The 19,782-nt window shown below is 47.1% G+C and overlaps 1 protein-coding gene across 6 annotated transcripts; it reads left to right on the forward strand.

The window, feature by feature from the left end:
- Window positions 1–3,887: 3,887 nt before the first annotated feature.
- Window positions 3,888–17,023, forward strand: PPIE (peptidylprolyl isomerase E). 6 transcript variants are annotated; one of them, XM_036350035.1, is made up of 10 exons: window positions 3,888–4,097; window positions 5,082–5,180; window positions 6,252–6,295; window positions 6,771–6,894; window positions 7,975–8,056; window positions 8,795–8,895; window positions 11,128–11,251; window positions 14,835–15,020; window positions 15,863–16,005; window positions 16,195–17,023. In XM_036350035.1, exons 2-10 carry the CDS (start codon window positions 5,103–5,105, stop codon window positions 16,261–16,263), a joined length of 951 nt encoding a protein of 316 aa, XP_036205928.1. In that variant the 5' UTR covers window positions 3,888–4,097; window positions 5,082–5,102; the 3' UTR covers window positions 16,264–17,023. The 6 variants fall into 6 exon arrangements, with proteins under 6 accessions (XP_036205928.1, XP_036205931.1, XP_036205929.1 ...); XM_036350038.1 differs by having other exon boundaries at window positions 3,993–4,097; window positions 6,771–6,797; XM_036350036.1 differs by having other exon boundaries at window positions 4,029–4,089.
- The last annotated feature ends 2,759 nt before the right edge of the window (window positions 17,024–19,782 follow it).

Here is a 19,782-nt window from a genome sequence, read left to right on the forward strand (position 1 = left end):
AAATATAAAAAGAATATTAAAGAATAAATGGAGAGGCATAACATGCTTATACATGGGAATACTCACTGTCATAAAGATGTCACTTCTTGCCCTGACGGGTTTGGCTCAGTGGATAGAGCGTCGGCCTGGGGACTGAGGGGTCCCGGGTTCGATTCCATGTACCTTGGTTGAGGGCACGTCCCCAGTAGGAGGTGTGCAGGAGGCAGCTGATCGATGTTTCTCTCTCATCAATGTTTCTAACTCTCTATCCCTCTCCCTTCCTCTCTGTAAAAAAAACAAACAAACAATAAAATACATTAAAAAAAAAAAAAGATGTCACTTCTTGCCCAGCCAGTGTGGCTCAGTGGTTGAGCATTGACCTATGAACAGGAGGTCATGGTTTGATTCCTGGTCTGGACACATGCCCTGGGCTGTGGACTCAATCCCCAGTAGGGGGCGTGCAGGGGGCAGCCGATCAATGATTCTCATTGATGTTTCTATCTCTCTCCCTCTCCCTTCCTCTCTGAAATAAATAAAAATATATTAAAACCTCACTGCTCTCTATAAAAAAATAAAAAAATAAATAAAACCTCACTGCAAAAATAAAAAGATAACTTCGAAAAGGAAAATTACATACATAGGAAAAATCACATATGCTTTAAATATATATATGCTGTTTAAATGCAGGAATCTGTAGTAACAGAAGGGTTAAACACAAATTGTGCCCAAACTGAGTTTGAAGGAGCTCTAACCATTCTGAACCACCAAGAACTTCCTCTCCAAATATTTGATGTAGCTGAGTCTAAGGGTGTTGGGGACTGACTGCATAAATAGAGTCCAAAATTAGCTTTTATAGAGAATGCAATGTTTATAAAGCCTAAGTGATAAAAATCTGCTAATTTGAACCATTTTCCAGAGTAGTCACAGGACTTATTTCAACTTAGACCATTGAAAGTTTCTTCCAGGAAGAGCATTTTGTAATTCACATTGTTCAGGGTTGCCTGTGCATGATGATGATGATATAATATGATCGATTTTCTAGTTGTCTTACTGTTGCTTGGACATTTTTTACAGACAACACACCTCTTTATTGTTTGTACCCATAATAGATTGCTTATACTGACCTGTTCCTTTTTTTTAAAAGATTTTTTAAATGTTTTTTTTTTAATTTATTTCAAACAGGAAGGGAGAGATAGAAATACCAATGATGAGAGAGAATCATTGATTGGCTGCCTCCTGCACGCCCCTCTACTGGCAATCGAGCTGGTGACCCAGGCATGTGCCCTGACATGGAATTGAACCGTGACCTCCTGGTTCATGGGTTGATGCTCAACCACTGAGCAACACTGTCCTGGCTATACTGATAGGTCCTAACCTTCCTTGGAAAAAGTGGTTCCTAAAGTGTGCCTCCCCAGCCAGCAGCTTCAGTGTCCCTAGTTCCCAGTTCCACCCTGGACCTACTAAATCAACAACTCTGGGAGTGGAGGCCAGAAATCTGTGTTTTAATAAGCCCCCTGGATGATTCTGATGCCTGCTCAAGTTCAGAACCACTGTCTGAGAATTTGGAACCTGCCATAGCTAGGACTGGAGTCTAGGTCCTTGGTGAATCCAGTGCTGTGATAAGATAGTGGACGGCAGGAAAAGTGGCCACAGGCTCTAGGCTCTGGCAGACCTGGACATCAGTTTCTCCTGTCACCAGTGAAGCAAAGTGTCCCTGGCTAGCAGAGAGAATGTCTTACCTTCTCGTTCCTCCAACAGTCTCCAGGGTATAACCACTGAGCCAAAGGAAGGAGGACTCCTGGAGACTGTGGTTGCTGAGTGATGGGCTTTAATTTGGCTTGTTCTTGTCTTTAGGGATTTCCACTGCTTGCAGCACTTAGCACCTGCTCATGCTCCTTGGGCTGCTCCCCACATAAATGCACCTCCCGTGATGGCAGCCCACGTCCTGTGATTCAGCCTCTGCAAAGGAGGATCAGGCACCCAATGTGCTATTAATAGAGTTTTCCATTTCAACGTTATTTGAAAGAAGCTTTTCTCTGCTTCATTCATCAGATATTAACACTCCACTAAATGCCAAGGAATTGTGCAGCGCGGGCTGGAGCTACAGTGGTAAACTGACAAGGTCTCTGCTCTCAAAATGCTTTCTCTAGTAGGAGAGAAGGGGATTTTTAAAAAATAGATACAAATTGTACTAAGTGTGATCATGATGTCTAACTGCTCCCTTCAGAAGCCCATGTGTCCCACTCCCCCACTCGTTTCACCTACCTAACAGTCTCTAAAGACGGAATTTCCAAAAATTAATGGATTTTTAAAAAAATCTTTTCTATAGCCTCAGGAACCTGCTTTTAGGCTTGAGATCATCGCTGACCTCAAAGAAGCATCTAGACGTTGACATCTAGAAACATCTAATGTTTCTGGAACATTTTATGAGAGAGATAGGATGGTTATAATAATGATAACTGCTTTGATATGCATCCCCTTTGGACCAGTCACTCTTGGGAATCCCGCTGAAAGGGATAATGTAGTCTTTAGAAAAGAGCTGTGCCACTGAAGTCAGTTATTGCAGTTTGGTATATTCAATAAATACATTCAATACTCAGTCATTATTTGCTAATGTGAGCAAATTACTTAAGCTCATTGGGTGTGATGGGTCAAATGGGATGGTAATCTGTACCTGAAAACGTTTGTGAGGACTGCATGTCTGTGAATAGTTGTCTAGCACTAGGCCTGACACAGAGCAGGTGTCCATTTCACCTCCTCCTTCTGATCATATTGCATTTTATTATATATCTGAATATATACATATGAGAATTTATATGGTTGCTTTATAGTCCCACCACTCCTCTCCCAGAGGACCGAATTTGCTCAGAGACTGTTGCTGCCCCTTCTCTGCCCCTAGCATTCTGAATGGTAGCATTCAGGTATTGAACTGTCCTGACTTTGATCAGGTTAGGACTGGAGGGAGAAAGCCACCGTCAATTCTTCCTTAGTCTTCTGCATCTACCTCCTGATCTTCATGGCTCAGCCCTATCCATTCTGGGCAGTGGTCAGAGAGAGCACATTTCATTCATTCATTCATTCATTCATTCATTCATTCATTTTTAAATAATTCTTTATTGTTGAACGTATTACATATGTCCCTTTCCCCCCCTCCCCCATTGACTCCCTCCAGAGAGCACATTTTAGAACATAAATGTGACCATGAACTCCCCCAGTTATGTTTGGTAGCTTCTTAAGGCTCCCAAATCCTCCACATGGCTTACAGGGCCCTGCATGGTGTGGCTCCTGCCCACCTTTCCCGCCAGATGTCTGTGCCCCACGTTCTGGCCTTTGGTTCCCTGAGTGTGCAGAAGCTGTCTCCTCTCCCTGAAATCCTTGCCCCTGCTTCCTCCTCTTTCCTGGTTTCAGCTTAAATGTGACTTCAGGGAAGTCGCAACCCACTGCTCTATCTAAAACAGGTGGCCCCCTAATTTTCTACCACATGTCAATCTGTGACTTACGTTTTTAGCTCGTTTATACCAAGAGTCCGCACACTTTTCTCCTAAAGAGCCAAGTGGGGGCCATAGGTCTCTTGCCCTTGTAGTGTGAAAGCAGCCAGACAATACTTTTAGGAATGAGCACGACTGTGTTCCCATAAACCTTATTTCTGGATATTGAAAATTGAATTTTATACATTTTCATGTGTCACGAGCTGTTCTTGTTTTAATGTTTTTCTCAAGTATTTGAAAATGTAAAAACCAGTCCTAGCTTGCAGGTTGTCCAGGGGTGGCCCGCGGACCGTAGTGTATTTGTAGTAGTTTATTATTTGCGGACTCGGACGGGTTGGGCCCAGGATTGTTTCCAGCTGCACTGAGCACCCGGCGCACCCGGACCACGCAGCTTCTCCCACCCGGGGGCACCTCCCACGGCGCCAGACCTTTCCCAGGAGCCGGAGGCAGCACCGGCCGCGCGGAGTGGGCGGAGCCGGGCCGCTCGGAGTGGGCGGGGCCTGCGAGCGCCAAGACGCGGGGCGGGGCCGAGCGGGGGGCGGGGCCTGGGAAGGGGGCGGGCCGGGCGCCGGCTTCCGGAGGAAGAGCGCGGGAGCAAGATGGCCACTACCAAGCGTGTGCTGTACGTGGGTGAGCAGGCGCGGGCACCCGGCGGGGTCTGGGCGCGGGACCAGACGCGGGGGGCGGCGAGTAGCTGTCTAGGAGGGATCTATGGCGGTACTGCTTTGCTTCAGGTGTTAGCCCGAGACGTCAAGACCTTTCTGGTTCCCTTCCAAGCCCGCTAACCCCTAACAGGTACCCCTCTACCTCCTGGACCCGGAGGATTGGTAGAGGAATATTATGGGCCTCCAGATGCTCGCGCCCATTCATTTGACCAACTTTCGCTTGCAACGGGGGCTCAACCCAGGCCCCCAAGGAAGGGGTCCTCAGACTAGCCAGGTAGAAGTGAGAATAACTTCAGTAGCACAGTTTGGTGGGTGCTTTGGTGGGGACGGACATCGATGGCATGGGTCTGGGTGCGGGGAGCAATGGTCCCTCCGTCTGGAGAGGAGAGCAAACTTCCAAGATGCCGTGATGCTGGCGCTGATGATCCGGTTTCAGCCAGGTGGTCAAAATAGGGGCAAGTGTATTTGCTGAAAGGGAGAAGCAGGAGCAAAAGCCCAAAAGTGTGAAATAGCCTTACACTTGTGAGCAAGTGGGTCATTTTAGGGAACCCCGGGAGTTGGGGAAGCAGAGGGGGAACAGCTGAAGAGGTGGGGAGGGCTCCAGTTATGAAAAGCCTGCTGAAGAGTTTGCACTTTATCCTGAGGACAGTAGGAAACCTTTGAAGGAGTTTAAGCAGGGAAGCGATGGGTTAAAACCTGCACATTCCCAGGATCTGTCCAGTTGACTCTGTGGAGGAGAGGAAAATCAATTAAGACGCTATTGCAATAATTCTGGGACTGGGTGAGGGCCTGCAAGAGGGTGAAGAGAGCAGTGTGATTTATAAGTGTGGGTGACGGAGCAGTTGAGAGGAGTACTTATGTACCCAAAGGACTGGATGCTACCTGGGCTGCAGGGACTTCTCAAGAGAATAAAGTTCAGTGGCTCAGAAGGCCCTTGGCTTCTTTGCAGGTGGACTTGCAGAGGAGGTGGATGACAAAGTTCTTCATGCTGCTTTTATTCCTTTTGGAGATATCACAGATATTCAGATTCCTCTGGATTATGAAACAGGTGAGTCCTTTTAGTGTCTCTTATGGTCAGAATCCTACTGAGAAAATAACTTTAAAAAAATTTTTTAAGTCCTGTCACAGTATATGATATGGTTGGTATGTAGGAAAGTTCTGGAGGGTGCCTCAGCAGGGTAGCATGGCAGTGATCTTGATGCAGAAGGAATGTTTTGAGGCTTGTGGTTGTGAACTGTAACATAACTCTGCAGAGTCCCATCTATTGGATTTGAGATAAAACAATTTTCAGTAACCCGGTAGGAACATAGATTTTGAGCTACATGGGCTCAAAGTGGACCTGAATGTTGTTTCAAAATATCTACTGGGGACCCCACCACAGCTGCTCTTGGCAGTTGTGCTATAAACAGGGCATCCTCACCCTAACAATGGGGGCCTGGCCTCTGTGCACCTGGGTAAGTTTCCCTTTAATAGATACCGCAGTTACAGTTCAGTTTTCTATTTTACCTTTCTTGTCATTTCTAAGATTGGAGTTTTAGGCCCAGCTCTATCATCGACTCTGCATGGTTGTTAAGCAAGGTCTTTAAATTCTCTGGGCCTGGGATCTTTACCTGTAAAAAACAATAAGGCTCTATTGATTCTCTAAAGTTAGTTGGTCAATTAAATTAACCCTGCTATGCTTGGCCTTTCTAGATAGATCAGCATTTTCCTGAGGATAAAGAATGAGTGTCCTTATCCCGGTTCATGCTTTATGTACAGTTGATGCTCAAAATATATAGTTGGAATGAATAGTTTACTAGTAAATGGCTTCATTTTTCTAGTTGCCTTGCATGCAAAGGTTAAGACTTTAATTTGTCTTTGGTAGAAAAATTGGAATACTTATTTTAAAGATTAAAAGTATAGTTCATTACTGAGCTATGTTCACTAAAAAACAATGTGTAATCTAGCTTGAAATGTTTAAACTAGGAAAAATTAAAGAATGAGATTTCTTCTTCTGAAATAGGGATTGGGTAGAGTTTCTGATGTCTGGATATGGCTTGTAACTGGCTTCACTTTCCTTGTGATCATCTTCCCCTTGCCCTAAAGGGTAATTACTTGTTTTTGTTTTCCCTTTTTTCAGAAAAGCACCGAGGATTTGCTTTTGTTGAATTTGAGTTGGCAGAGGTGAGAAAATTCCGTGAACCTCTGTTTCATCTTCGTGTTATTACTGATTACAGAGGGGGCTGTGCTCCTTTTGGTTAGGTTTCTGGGCCTCATGCTGATGCTTCCAGCGGACAAGAAGTGCTGTCTGAAGAAACACTTCCCTCACTTAATCAAATCGTAGACTGTGGTTAACACTGCAGACCAGCCAGGTCCCCCCTCTTGCTCTGCAGAGCTCCTGCAGCCCTGCTCATTGAGCCTCCTCGCCTGCCAGCGCTGGTGGTTATTTCTTATGCCTTCCACGAGGTGGCAAATGGCTGCACCACCAGCTCCAAAGTCAGCCAGGAAGCGCTCTTTGTCAGACACACATGCGACCTAGGCAGGGACTAGAGGGGTGACTTTATCCTGTTGTGATTTTTTTGTGGGGGTTATTTTTGCTACTGAGGACATGTTTAGACACCACAAGAAGCTAAACTTGTACTTTGTCCTTTCTTGACAGGATGCTGCAGCAGCCATCGACAACATGGTATGGCCGGGAGTCTTCACTCTTACTGAAGTTGGTTTTGGTGGCACAGAGGGCTCCTTGTCTATATATTGGTTTGCTGAACCTCCAAAGTTACAAGGTTGCATGGGGAAGTAAAAACTGTCATCATACAAATATTCACTGTGAATTAATCACTTATAAGATTAATCCTCACTCAAATATCTTCCCCATTAACAATAATATAAATACTAATCATCCTTATTGGCCAATCTCTCACTGACTACCCCATGTCCAGGGTAATAAATTGCAGACACTATGCAATCTGATTGCACAGTGAAGTTGCATATTTTGCAAAAGAGGCAGGATTCCATGAAGCGTTAGACCAGTTAGCAATTGATCAGAGAAATTCAATAAGGATAATGACAGGGTGTGCTACTAATGCAAATGATTTGAATGTCCTGGAGAGGTCCTTGGGGAAAATGATGAAGTTCTTGAGTTTCTGTGCGCTCTTTGAGATCCCTGTGCTTTTAATGTCAGATATGCAGTGCAAAGGTGTCCTATCATACTGTGGTTTAGAATTTTGTTGGAAAGTATACTGCAAATTAATCAGCACCCGCTGCATATGTGTTCTTCAAATCCATGCATAGTTAAACCTGAATTTGAGCTATAAGAAATTTATTTTCATTTTTAGTTTCATCACATTCAAGTTCGAGTCAAACCTTTTTTTCTTTACTTTTTACCATAAAAATTTTCTTCACTGCTCTAAATGGACTCACATTAAGTGTCCTTTCCTGGTACCAATTATCTTTTGGATAGTAAGGTTCTCCTTTATTCCTGGTCTCTGTTACCCGTTCGCCGAACATATTCCTCAGTTATCAGAGAGACATCATTTCTCCCCATTTCAAAGCTGATCTTGACATTTGAAGGTGAACTCAGGTACTTGGAAACCGCATTTACACTCATAACTCTGAGCCCGGAGTTACTGTTGGTAGCACAGTTCTTTGCTGGCTTTGCAAGGAAGGAGATGTGGGCTGGCTCCAGGGAGACATCTCCCTGCAACCCAAGGGCTGCTTTGTGGTGGGTGCAGAGCTTGCTGGTAGGAGCTCAGGGGCTCGGGGAGAACAGATTGGAGCATGCCTCAAAGATCTGAAGCAATGGAAACCTGTCTGACTCTTTCACCCTGACAGAGTTTTAGCGGCTGAATTTTCCATCTTTTCAGAATGAATCTGAACTCTTTGGACGGACGATTCGCGTCAATTTGGCCAAACCAATGAGGATTAAGGAAGGCTCTTCCAGACCAGGTGAGGGGGGCCACCACAGGTTCCCCATCATGTCCTCCAGTGTGGCCCTAGTGCGTTTTTATCCCTGTTACCTGGAAATGGGTGCTGAGTGCACTTCTGGTGAACAGGAGTAGCTGAAGGGCATGCGCCACCTTTGTGGGGAATAAGAAGAGTTTGAGCTTCTCAGGGTAATTGTTGCCATTATGGAGAAACCCTGCCTGCTCCCTTCTCTTCCCCAGTTTTCTCGTTCCTGGGGTGTTCCACCAAGGGCAGAACTGGCAAGACTACACTTTTCCCTTTGACATGGCTTTGTCCCTTAGCCCTGCTGAGCACTGGACCTCAGGGCTGACACTCCCAGTGGGAACTTGTCTTACCTTGGGAGTTCCCCAGGCAGAATCTGTGGCTGAGAGGGCCACAGGGTATGTTCCACTTTGCTAACCAAAGCAGCTACTTCGCAGTGGGCTCATAGCTGGGATATCTCTTGTTGTTGTTGTTAATCCTCTCCCGAAGATATTTTCCATTGATTTTAGAGTGGAAGGGAAGGGGAGAGACAGAGAGAGAAACATCAATGTGAGAGAGACGCATTGGTTGCATGTGCCCCAATCAGGGCCAGGGATCAAGCCTGCAACCGAGGTACGTGCTCTTGACTGGAATCGAACCTGGGACCCTTCAGTCTATGAGCTGGCACTCTACCCACTGAGCCAAACCGGCTAGGACGAGCTTGACTGTCGTGACATTTGTTTGATTCCTTCCCTTCAGTTTGGTCAGATGATGACTGGTTGAAGAAATTCTCTGGGAAGACTCTGGAAGAGAATAAAGAGGAAGAGGGGTCGGAGCCCCCCAAAGCAGAAGTGCAGGAGGTGAGAGGAAGGCGCGCTTCTGGAGGGGAGGCCGGTGCTTCCACAGGAGCCTTCTTTTGAAGTTTTACGGAAACTTGAAAATATATATTCACAAGTAGAGAGGATGAAAGGGACCTCTAGTACTTCGGTGAAGGCACTGTTGAGGGAACTAACGGGAGAGGCTTTAAGCCTCATCCTTGTGCTCTGGGCAATGAACTTGTCAGCTTCTTAGCTCAGTTTAGGTACTGATTTGTGATTGGCAGCTGACGAGGAGGAAGGCCCCCCTGCTCCCCGTGAGGAAGAGTAGTGAGTGCTCCTCCTGGTCAGCCCTCCTCCTCCGACAGGTCCACGGTATTCCTGGTCCTGTCCTGACACAGGAGAGTGGGGACAGTAGTGGTACCACCCCTGCAGCCTCTACACAGGTCTGAGGCTCTCGCTCCCTCAGAGACCTGCCTAGGCACTTGCTCCTGGTTCTCAGCATACCTCTCTCTCTGATCATTGCTTCTCAGGCCTTTCCTCCCTCGTGAACGTTGCTTCTTTCTTGGCTCATGGCATCGCTCTCTTCTTTTGGCCAAAATAGTGGCAGCCAGTCTGGTTTTCGCAGCCTCCCTGGTGCTGCTGACTCCCCGTCTGTTTCTAGTGTTGAGCTTTAGACATTGTGCTGCGAAGCGCACAGGCAGCTTCAGATTGCCGGAACGGTGCTCTCCCTTCTCTGTCCTGCGCTTCCTGTATTCTCAAGCTTGTTAACATGCCACCATCCATCCACACGTTGACCCAGGCCAGAAATTTGGATACAAAGCAGAGCATATGAATGGCTCTCACAGCCAGTGTAATAACCCTAGATCATCTAGACCCCTCTTTAAAATAGAGACAGCATATCATCACATTCTGCTAGTTTTTCTCTTAAGTCTCCCTTGAATCCCCCTCCCTGATTGTTCCATCATCCTGATTTAGCCTCTCATCTCATTTGGATAATCACAGTAGCCCCCTAACTAGTCTTCTGGCTAGAATCTTGCTCTCCTCCAGTCTTTCCTAAAGACGGCTAGAATGATCTTTTTAAAGCACAAGACCCATCATCTGACTCCTACTGATAACTTTTCTGACTCCCCATCACCTGTCCCGCGAGATAAAGGCCAAGAGGGACTCTCCAAGTTCTTGCCCCTGCCCCCTCCCCTCACCACACTGCAGCCCCCACATCGTAACGCCAGGCTTTGTGTTTCCTGCTATGTCTCTGCTTTTGTACAGACTACTCAAGTGCTTGTTGCCTTTCTCTTTCTAAGCAGCAAACTGTGAGGATAGGGGCCTTGTATTATGCATCTTGTTAATAACAATATCAGGTGGGGTGATGTGATTAAGAGCATGGACTGGGTGGGTTATGTGAGTGCTTAGGTTTGAATTCCAGTTGTACTGCTTACCACCTCTGTGATCCTGGGCAAGTGACTGAACTTCAGTGTGCCTCGGTTTCCACATCTATAAAATGGGGATAGTAGTGGTCCCGACCTAGGGTCGTTCTGAGGATTAAATGAACTAATATACATAAGACATTTAGAATAGTATTCTGTACGTGGCAAGTGAGCATGTGAGTATTTGCCGCTACTGCTGCTGTTAGCAGCAAATGATAGAAATAGTATCTTCAGTACATTTGTTAAACTGAACCACAGACACATTATGACTCTTTGACTTCTCTCTTTGGAACAGATATGATGGCTGTGTTAAATGTCTCCGTGTCCTCTGCTTAGCTTTGTCTACTTGGGGATAAGGCAAGGCCCCCTCCACCTCTTCCATTGTCTCTGAGCACTTAGGCCCAAGCCAGAGGGCTGCCCTCCTTGCTTCCTCGGTAGCCGGTCTTTGGCTGCACATAACTAAGCATAGAAGGAGGGGATGCTGTTACATAAAAGGGTCTGTTTAACTGGAGTAAGGTGAGTGGGCTGGAGCTGGTGTTTGAAGGTGTTGAGAGTTGTGTTGGGCCAGAACAGTGTTATACGTGACTTCAGGGAGGGTGAAGCAAGCCTCTGTCTGAGGCCCAGTGTGATGAGATAACGTGCCTGTGGGTGGAGGTCTCCTGTCACTGATGTCCAGCTCCGTGCTGGCCATGGCCTCTGCCTCCTGCAGCCCCAGCGGGCCCAGGCCTCCCCTGTCGGCACCTCACTCCAGCCTGCTCCCTGCACTTGGGTTCTGGGTGTGTATGCAGAAGACTGCTCGCTGCCCTGCTCAGGGAGTTCTCTCTAACCCAGTGGTTTCTTCTCCACCCAGGGAGAGCCCACTGCCAAAAAGGCCCGGTCGAACCCGCAGGTGTACATGGACATCAAGATTGGGAACAAGCCCGCCGGCCGCATCCAGATACTCCTGCGCTCAGACGTCGTTCCCATGACGGCAGGTGAGCAGGCTCCGGTCGGGACTGTAGGAAGCTGCTGGCTGGGCAGTGAGCCTTCCCCAGGTTCTCTGGGGCCTCAGTTCAGGTGCCCTTGACATTGTTTCCGACCTGAATAGTGGATCCAGAAATCTAGTAACAGGTAGTGTGAGTAGCGTTTTTGAAGCTTATAAGTGCTGGTTTACTATTTTGTAATACTTTAAATATATATATATATAAGTAAACATAGCCCTGGCCAGGTTGCTCATTTGGTTGGAGCATCGTCCCATACACCAAAAGGTGGTGGGTTCGAAGCCCAGTCAGGGCGCATATGGGAGGCAACCTATCAATGTTTCTCATATCGATGTGTGTGTTTTTTTCTCTCTCTCCTCCTTTCCTCTCTAAAATCAATGAAAACATATTTAAAAATGAAAATAAAATAAAATCATCTTTCCTATCTCTTTGTCTTCCTTGTATAGTTACCATAATTTTGGTTAGGTCTTAGGTTATTTTAACTATGTAAGTAAGCATCAAACTGTGATAACTTCTTTTATACATAGCATTTTGTTTTTCCCAGAATTCATAATTGTCTTGCTTTCTCATTTGCTTAGTTTTCTATGCATTTCTTCCTGATTCTGTCCCAGATTCTCCTGCCTTTATAAATCGCTCATCATGTTCAAACACATCAGATACTCTGTCAGTTTCGCTTTCTCGTAGTAGCTCTGCCTTGAGCCTTGTGGCTGCTCTAGCCTGGACGGGCTGCTTTCCAGGCCTTCTCACAGCTGTTGTCCTGGGATCTCCTGTCATCTCTTATGTTGCCACCTCGGTTGTCTTCTTTGGTCACTCCCTTGTCTCAGTAGAGGACATACTTTTGCAGCTTCTGCAGAAAAGCACTCGGGAGGAACTTCTTGGAGACTGACGTCTGAAAAAATGTGCCTTCCCACTTGATTGATAGGTAGGTGTAGGATTCTAGAGAAGGCTAATGCCATTCTGACGCTTGGTCCTTTGTACAAACCTCTTTTTTTCTTTTTTCTATCTAAAGCTATGCTGTTCAATGTGGAGGCCGCTAGCCATTTAAATTAAATTACACTAGCCAAGTGCTGAATAACTGTTCAATAAAGCTGGTCTAGCGCCTTGGAGGGTCTGTTTATCCTGCACTCAGAAACTATGTGTTTTCGGAATTATTTCCTTTTATCTGTCATGCTGACTTTTTTGTGGGTCCTACTGTATTAGGTTTCTTTTGCTGCTGCAACAACTTAGCACAGACTTGGCAGCTTACAAGAACACCAAAGTATTGCCTTACAGAATCCGGCGTGGGTCTCATTGGGCTAAATGAAGGTGGCAGCCAGGTTGCTGCCTTCCTTACTGAAGTCTTAGGGGAGGAGCTGTTCCCAGGGACATCAGGTTGTTGGCAGAATTTAGTGTCCTGCGTCTGGAGGACAGAGGTGCCCCTTTCCCAGCGGGCTGTCGCTGGGGCTGTTCCGGCTTCTAGAGGCTGGCGGCCCCTTGCTCCACCTGCAGAGCCAGCAGTGGGGGATCAGCCTCACGTTGAGCTTTTGGTGTTTCTTTCTTCGTGACTTTAGCTGGGAAAGCTTCGATCACGATTTATTAGGCCCACCAGGCTGCTCTCCCATCTCACAGTCCGTAACCTCAGTCCCATGCAGAGTGCCTCTGCCCTAGCATATCTCAGGTTCCAGCGACTGGGGCACGGGCATCCTTGGGGAGAATTGTTCTGCATCCCACACTTACCAGTCAGCACAGTCTGTTTATCCTTTGGCTTGGGAATATTTCCTCGAATTATTTTCTTTGCTTTTGTCCCCTCTGGTTTCTCTCATTTCTCTCTGTAACTTTCTAATGTTCTTTTTTTATAGCACCCTGAGGTTATGTCATGCATGTAATAAGTTTCGGGTTAGCGATTCTATAATACATCTGTATATCACTCCTGTATATTACCCCCCAGCTCCTGGAAACCTCTAATCTACTTTCTTTCTGCATTTGCCTACCCGAGATATTTTATATGAATAGAATCACATAGTAGTTGTCCTTTATGTCTGGCTTATTTTACTGAGCATAACATTTTCAAATGTCATCTGGTTCATAGCACAGATTAATACTTCATTCATTTTTATGACCAAACAATATTCCATCGTGTGGATAGACCACATTCTGTTTATCCATTCATTTGCTGATGGACACTTGAACATTGCTTTCACTTTCTGGCTATTGTGAATAATGCTGGTATAAACATTCATAATAACATACGTATTTAAATCCTTGTTTTCAGTTCTTTTGAGTATACACATAAGAGTAGAAATGCTGGGTCATAAGGTATTATGTTTAACTTTTTGAGGCACTTCAAGCTGTCTTCCGTAGCAGCTGCACCATTTACATTTCACCAGCAGTGTATAAGGATTCCAGTTCCCCCACATCCTCGCCAACATTTGTTATTTTTGTTTATCACAGCCATCCTAGTAGATGAAAAGTGGGGTCTCATTATGGTTTTGGTTTTTGTTTTTAATCCTCACCTGAGGATATTTTCCCATTGATTTTAGAGAGAGTGGAAGAAAGAGGGAAAGACAGAAACATCGATGTGAGAGAAACACATTGATTAGTTGCTTCCTGCACGCGCCCTGACCAGGGCCTGGGCCAGGGAGGAGCCTGCAGCTGATTACGTGCCCTTGACTGGAATTGAACCCAGGACCCTTCTGTCCATAGGCCGACTTTCTATCCACTAAAGCAAACTGGCTAGGACTCATGGTTTTTTAAATATATTTATATATTTATATTTATATTTATATTTATATTTATATTTATATATATTTATTGATTTCAGAGAGGAGTGGAAAAGGAGAGAGAGATAGAAATATCAATGATGAGAGAGAATCATTGATGGGCTCCCTCATGCACACCCCCTACTGGGGATTGAGCCTGCAACCTGGACATGTGCCCTGACCGGGAATCGAACCATGACCTCCTGGTTCATATGCCAATGTTCAACCACTGAGCCACACCGGCCAGCAACCTCATTATGGTTTTGATCTACATTTCCCTGATGACTAATGTTGAGCATCTTTTCATGTGCTTTATTGGTTATTTGTATATCCTCTTTGGAGAAATGTCTATTCCAGTCTTTTGTTGAGTTGTAGGAATTCGTTATAGATACTGAATATTAAACCCCTACCAGATAGGATTTGCAGATATTTTCTCCCATTCTATGAATGGCCTTTTCACTCTTAAGAGTGTCCTTTGATGCATATAAGTTTTTAATTTTGAATAGGTCTAATTTATATATTTTTTCTTTTATCAATGCTTTTGATGTCGTATTTAAGAAACAAATGCCAAATCCAAAGTCACAAAGATTTGTCCCTCTGTTTTCTTCTAAGATCCTGTTTGGTTTTTCTTTTTAAAAATTACTTTACCAACGGTTTAGAGTGGAGTGGAGCTAGAATGCATGTACTCCTCCCTCTTTGGTAGAATCCCCTGTTGTCCTTTAAGATGTCAGTATCACAAAACAGAGTGAAAATTTTTAAATAGAGTTTTCAGTCTAGTAACAAGGAGGTTTTGTTTGCTTGTGTTTTAACCTGAGCACCTTTTCCTGTCTCAACCCCAGAGAATTTCCGTTGCCTGTGCACCCACGAGAAGGGCTTTGGCTTCAAGGGGAGCAGCTTCCACCGCATCATCCCCCAGTTCATGTGCCAGGGCGGCGATTTCACCAACCACAACGGCACCGGGGGCAAGTCCATCTACGGGAGGAAGTTCGATGACGAGAACTTCATCCTCAAGCACACGGGACCAGGTGGGACCTGATTGGGGGGTGCTGAGGGGCCCGGGCCTGGCAGGACGCCTGTGCGGGATGGGATGTCGCTGTGGTTCTGGCCAGGGGTCGGGACTGGAGGAGACCCCGCTAGTGAATAGGGGAAAGGGTTCGCCTGGCTAGAGCGGGCCTTCTTTTCACCACTGTGTCTGGAAAGCGGCTGACACATCAGAAACACACAATAAGTACTTGAATATTTAAAATATTCGCAGGCTGGTCTGTTAGGTGTGCGACACCCTGCTCTGCACTGAGAGTGGAGTGGGACGTGGTCCATCCACAGGGCGCCGTGCCGAGGCCCAGCGGGAAGAGCGGCTTTCTCGCCACCACGCACCAGCTGCCGCGCCTCCTGCCGCACGCCCTCAGCCCACCGACCTGGGCCTCTTAGACACACTCAGATGGCCCCTCCTCCAGAGAGCCTTCCATGATCGTGCACCAGCATACATCACACACACGTGCACATGCACACACACACACGGTCCCTGTGTGGCTGCCTCTGCGTCCGGTCCCTGCACAGGTGTCTGTGTCCCTGGCCTCACTCTGTCATGGCTGTCGGCACAGCTCTCTTCGTGACGCTTTTCCACTAGACTGAGCTCCCCCGGAGCTGGGACCGTGTCCCCAGGCTCAGCAGGGGTCTGGTTACAAAGTAGACAGGAAGTGTTTGTTGAGTGAATGGAGGGTTAAATCCATATAAAGTGATTGAAACCCTGCTCACCGTTGCACTGCCGTCAGTTGAGGGAAAGAAAGACATCGCATGGTCTGTCTGTCCCAGCGTGGGCCTGGCTGAGGGAGCCGGGTGGAAGGACTGACTGCTCGTTCCCCCCCAGGCCTGCTCTCCATGGCCAACTCCGGCCCGAACACCAACGGCTCCCAGTTCTTCCTGACGTGTGACAAGACGGACTGGCTGGACGGCAAGCACGTGGTGTTCGGGGAGGTCACGGAAGGCCTGGATGTCTTGCGGCAGATCGAGGTGGGTGCTGCCCAGGCCTCGGTGCACAGCCTGTGGGACAGCGGAGCGGCGCCCTGTGGCCTGGAGGGAGCCAGCTGCTCGAGGAGGAGGCTGCTCTGCTCAGCCTGGGAATGGGGGGATGGGTGTCCCTGAGCCCCTTTAATCGTCACCCTCCCTCCCTATTTCTTCTCTTCTGTTCCGCCCGCAAAGGCGCAGGGCAGCAAGGACGGGAAGCCGAAGGAGAAGGTGATCATCTCTGACTGTGGGGAGTACGTGTGAGAGGCGCCTCCTCTGCACCGCCCCGCGCATCCAGGATCCGGCAGCCCCGGGGACCCAGCACCTGTTAACGGGGGTCTGTGCCGTGGCCTCCTCGGGCTCAGCTTGGAGCAGCTCCTCTGCAGGCGTGGCCTGGCCTTCCCCTGGCTCTTCCAAGTGAGGCCACGGGCTGGGATCCAGCACAGGTGCCACCCTCCCCACCATGGACGACTTTGCGTGGCCTTTCTAGGCCTTTGCTGCCAGGGCCTCTCCTGGGCCCAGCAGTGTGGCTCTGGACGTTTCTTCTGGTAAAATAAACCCAAGTTCCTGTCTTGCTGCCTCTAGCTAGTTCCTGGGAGACTGCACCTATGGCTAAGCTGTCACGCCGAGATAGGCTGGCGAGGAAGTGGGGCATAGTGTTTTCTCCGCAACGTGTCTTTCCTTTCTTGGGTATAGTCCCTGAGATGCCAGGTGATGTATCTTCAAGCCAGATATTCTGAAAGTCAGAGGCAGTGGAAAAGTTCCCATCCGTTGCCCCTGCTGCTAACCTGAAGCTGGCTTGTCATAGCCAACCTGCATACTTACGAGTCTCAGTGATTCATTTATTTGTTCACTTCTGTTCTACAGAATTTAAAAAATGACATTTATAACTCGATGTGCCTTTTCCATGCCAGATACTATGCTTATTTGTCAGGAGACAGGAGGTCAGCACACTACCTGAGCTTAATCCAGCCTGCTGCCTATTTTTATGAATAAAGTTTTATTGGCGCACAGCCACATCATTTGTTCCCTTGGTGTCTATGGCTGCTTTCTCACTGCCCCAGCATTGTTGAATGGCCCCACTATTAGAGTTCTCCAGAGAAACAACCAAGAGGACATTGTATATATGCACCTGTAAAGAGAGAGGTTTATTTTAAGAATTGTTCTATGATTGTGGGAGTTGGCAAGTCGGAAATCTGCGGGGCAGACCAGCGGGCTGGCTTCTCTACACTCCTCTTCCATGTCCTGGTTACCCAGGTGGTTTTAAAGATCCCGCACCTGTGGAAGGCTCTGAGCAGGGACTGAGCTCTGTAGCCACACCATTCAGAATCCACTGCTGTGGTTTGATTTTATTTTTATTGATTTCAGAGAGGAAGGGAGAGGAAGAGATAGAAACATCTGTGATGAAAGAATCATTGATCGGTTGCCTCCTGCACGCCCCCTACTGGGGACCCAGCCTGAAACCCAGGCATGTGCCCTTGATCAGAATCGAACTTAGGAACCTTCAGACCGCAGGCTGACGCTCTTATCCACCGAGCCAAACCAGCTAGGGCAGTGCCCTGGGTTTTTCAATCTTAAGATGTGGATGCGCCAGGAGGCAGGAGAGGTCTGCTGCTCCCTGGCCCTGTGATCCCAAGGTAGCTCCTACTGAGGGACAGACAATGGCATTCTGGCTTCTGGCTCCTGTCTACCAAATGGACTCCCAGCCTTTAGCTGAGCTCCCTCTGCTGTAATTACCCAGATTCCCGTCTCCTGTGGCAGGGAGCTCCCAGAAGAGACCCTCCAAGCAAAGGGCCCCATTCATGTTGGGGTTGGGGTTAGGGTTGGGGCCAGGTTCTGCCAATTGCCAATTCATTCCCTCACTAGGGTTTGGTTAGGGTTAGGGTTAGATTTAGGGTTAGGGATGGGGAACTGATATAGGGTTAAGCCTCGGACTGACCTGTTGGCAAAGTCACAAACAAGTCCCAGCTTAGAGAGCACAGTCCTCTTAGCATAATTAGGCTTGACCTTGTGACACTCCCTAGATCTTATCTGGGAAGCTAATGGGCTGAGGGAAGTGCAGGAAGTGTAACTATGGTCAAAACAAGTGAAACTCACAAGAACTGTGTAACTATGGTAACCACTACTTTGTTTACCTCTGACTATAAAAGCTTGGTGAGGCCTGAGCAACAGTGGCCAGCATCAGTCCTGTGGCGGCCGGAGTTTCCTCTAAAGCCGTATCTGCCTTCCGAGGCTGCTGGCATAGACATGTGTCACTGTCATGGAAGCCTTGCACAACCGCTTGGAGGGACTGTGAGACCTGCTTTTTTAGTGATGAAACCTGAGTCTTGTAGTGTTCAGGGGATAGAAATCTAGAAAGCCATGTTTTTAAAAAATATTTATTAACAGGGAAATTTTCATCGTATAAGAAAGTGGGGAAAGCATATCTCAAAGTACTTTGATATAGTACTGTGTAAAAATACCCAATTTTTAAAAATACCTATCTATAATATGTAAACATCTATATTTATATGTATATCCTAAGGGGGGAAAACTAGAAATTAATTCACAAAATATTAATAGTGTATTTATCTGAGTTGTAGGACTATGGTGATTTGCATTGTATTTTTTGTTTTTATTTAAACTTCCCTCCAAAACGACACTATGGATGGACCATCCCTTTCAAATGCTCAGGGGCAGTTGGTGGGTGCTGAGCACCTTCTACAGGACAGTGGGCCCCCTGTGTCAGGGAACACAGCCAAGCTTCACAGCCCTGGCCATTGCCAGCAAAACTCAGCACTTGCCTCGGGCCTTCCAAGCAGGTGAGAATTCAAGTCCTGCCCTCAAAGTATTGCAGTATGTAGTTTTTTGAATGGAAAAACCCAGCTCTGAAGTAAATACACTATCACCCTTGGGACATATTCTGGGAGGAGGCTTAGTGGGCAAGCATGGAAGGCGCTCAAGACTAGCAAGTTCATTTGTAATAACATCAGCAGGTCCCAGTTGTTAAGCATTGATAGGCCAGACATTGTCCTAAATGTTTATGGACATATCTGATCCTTGTCACAGCCTGGGAGGGAAAAGCCAATATCCTGCTGTAGAGAGGAGGAAGAACCAGGATTCGCATCTATTTGGTTCCCAAAACCTATACTCTTGCTATGCTGCTCTTTCCTATTTCCTAGGGATTTTTCCAGAACATGTGACTTCCCTGCCTTAGAAGACAGTGAGCACTAACCTTGCAACCACTTGGTCTCAAGGCCAGGTCTGCACTGGAACACCAAGGCTGCCTGCGTTTCTCCTTAGCCTGCATCTCCATGCGTCTCCCCTTCCTGCCAACTGTCCCTCGTTTCTCATTGCTGTCGGTGGGTATGCACGGACCACCCTTATTTATCCTTCTGGTCTGGCGTGACCAGATAAACAAGCCATGCCCTGAGCAAGAGAAAGGGAAGCAGTGGCATCGGGGCCGTGTTCCTGCCAGCCTGGGCCACCCACTGCAGCTGCCACGCTCGACTCAGCAAACAGATAACTCTTGGAGTAAAATGCATGGGCTTGTGTCCACAATTATTTCACTGCTTGGGGCTTTTTCTATTTGATTTCATTTGGTGACTAGGTCTCAAAAGTTGCTGGAAGTCTGATGGCCAGGTGGGTAAGCAGTGACTTGTTTTTCAATTGTTCTGCTCGAAAACGGATTGCAACTCCTATTCATTCCTGCTGTGCAAAGCTTGGTTGATAGGGAAGGGATACCGTATCTACAAACCTTGGGGTCATTTGACAGGCATTTCTATTTCACCCCTACCCACACCA

This window comes from Myotis myotis, unplaced genomic scaffold, assembly GCF_014108235.1.
Source record: "Myotis myotis isolate mMyoMyo1 unplaced genomic scaffold, mMyoMyo1.p scaffold_m19_p_2, whole genome shotgun sequence".
Lineage (NCBI taxonomy): Eukaryota > Metazoa > Chordata > Mammalia > Chiroptera > Vespertilionidae > Myotis > Myotis myotis.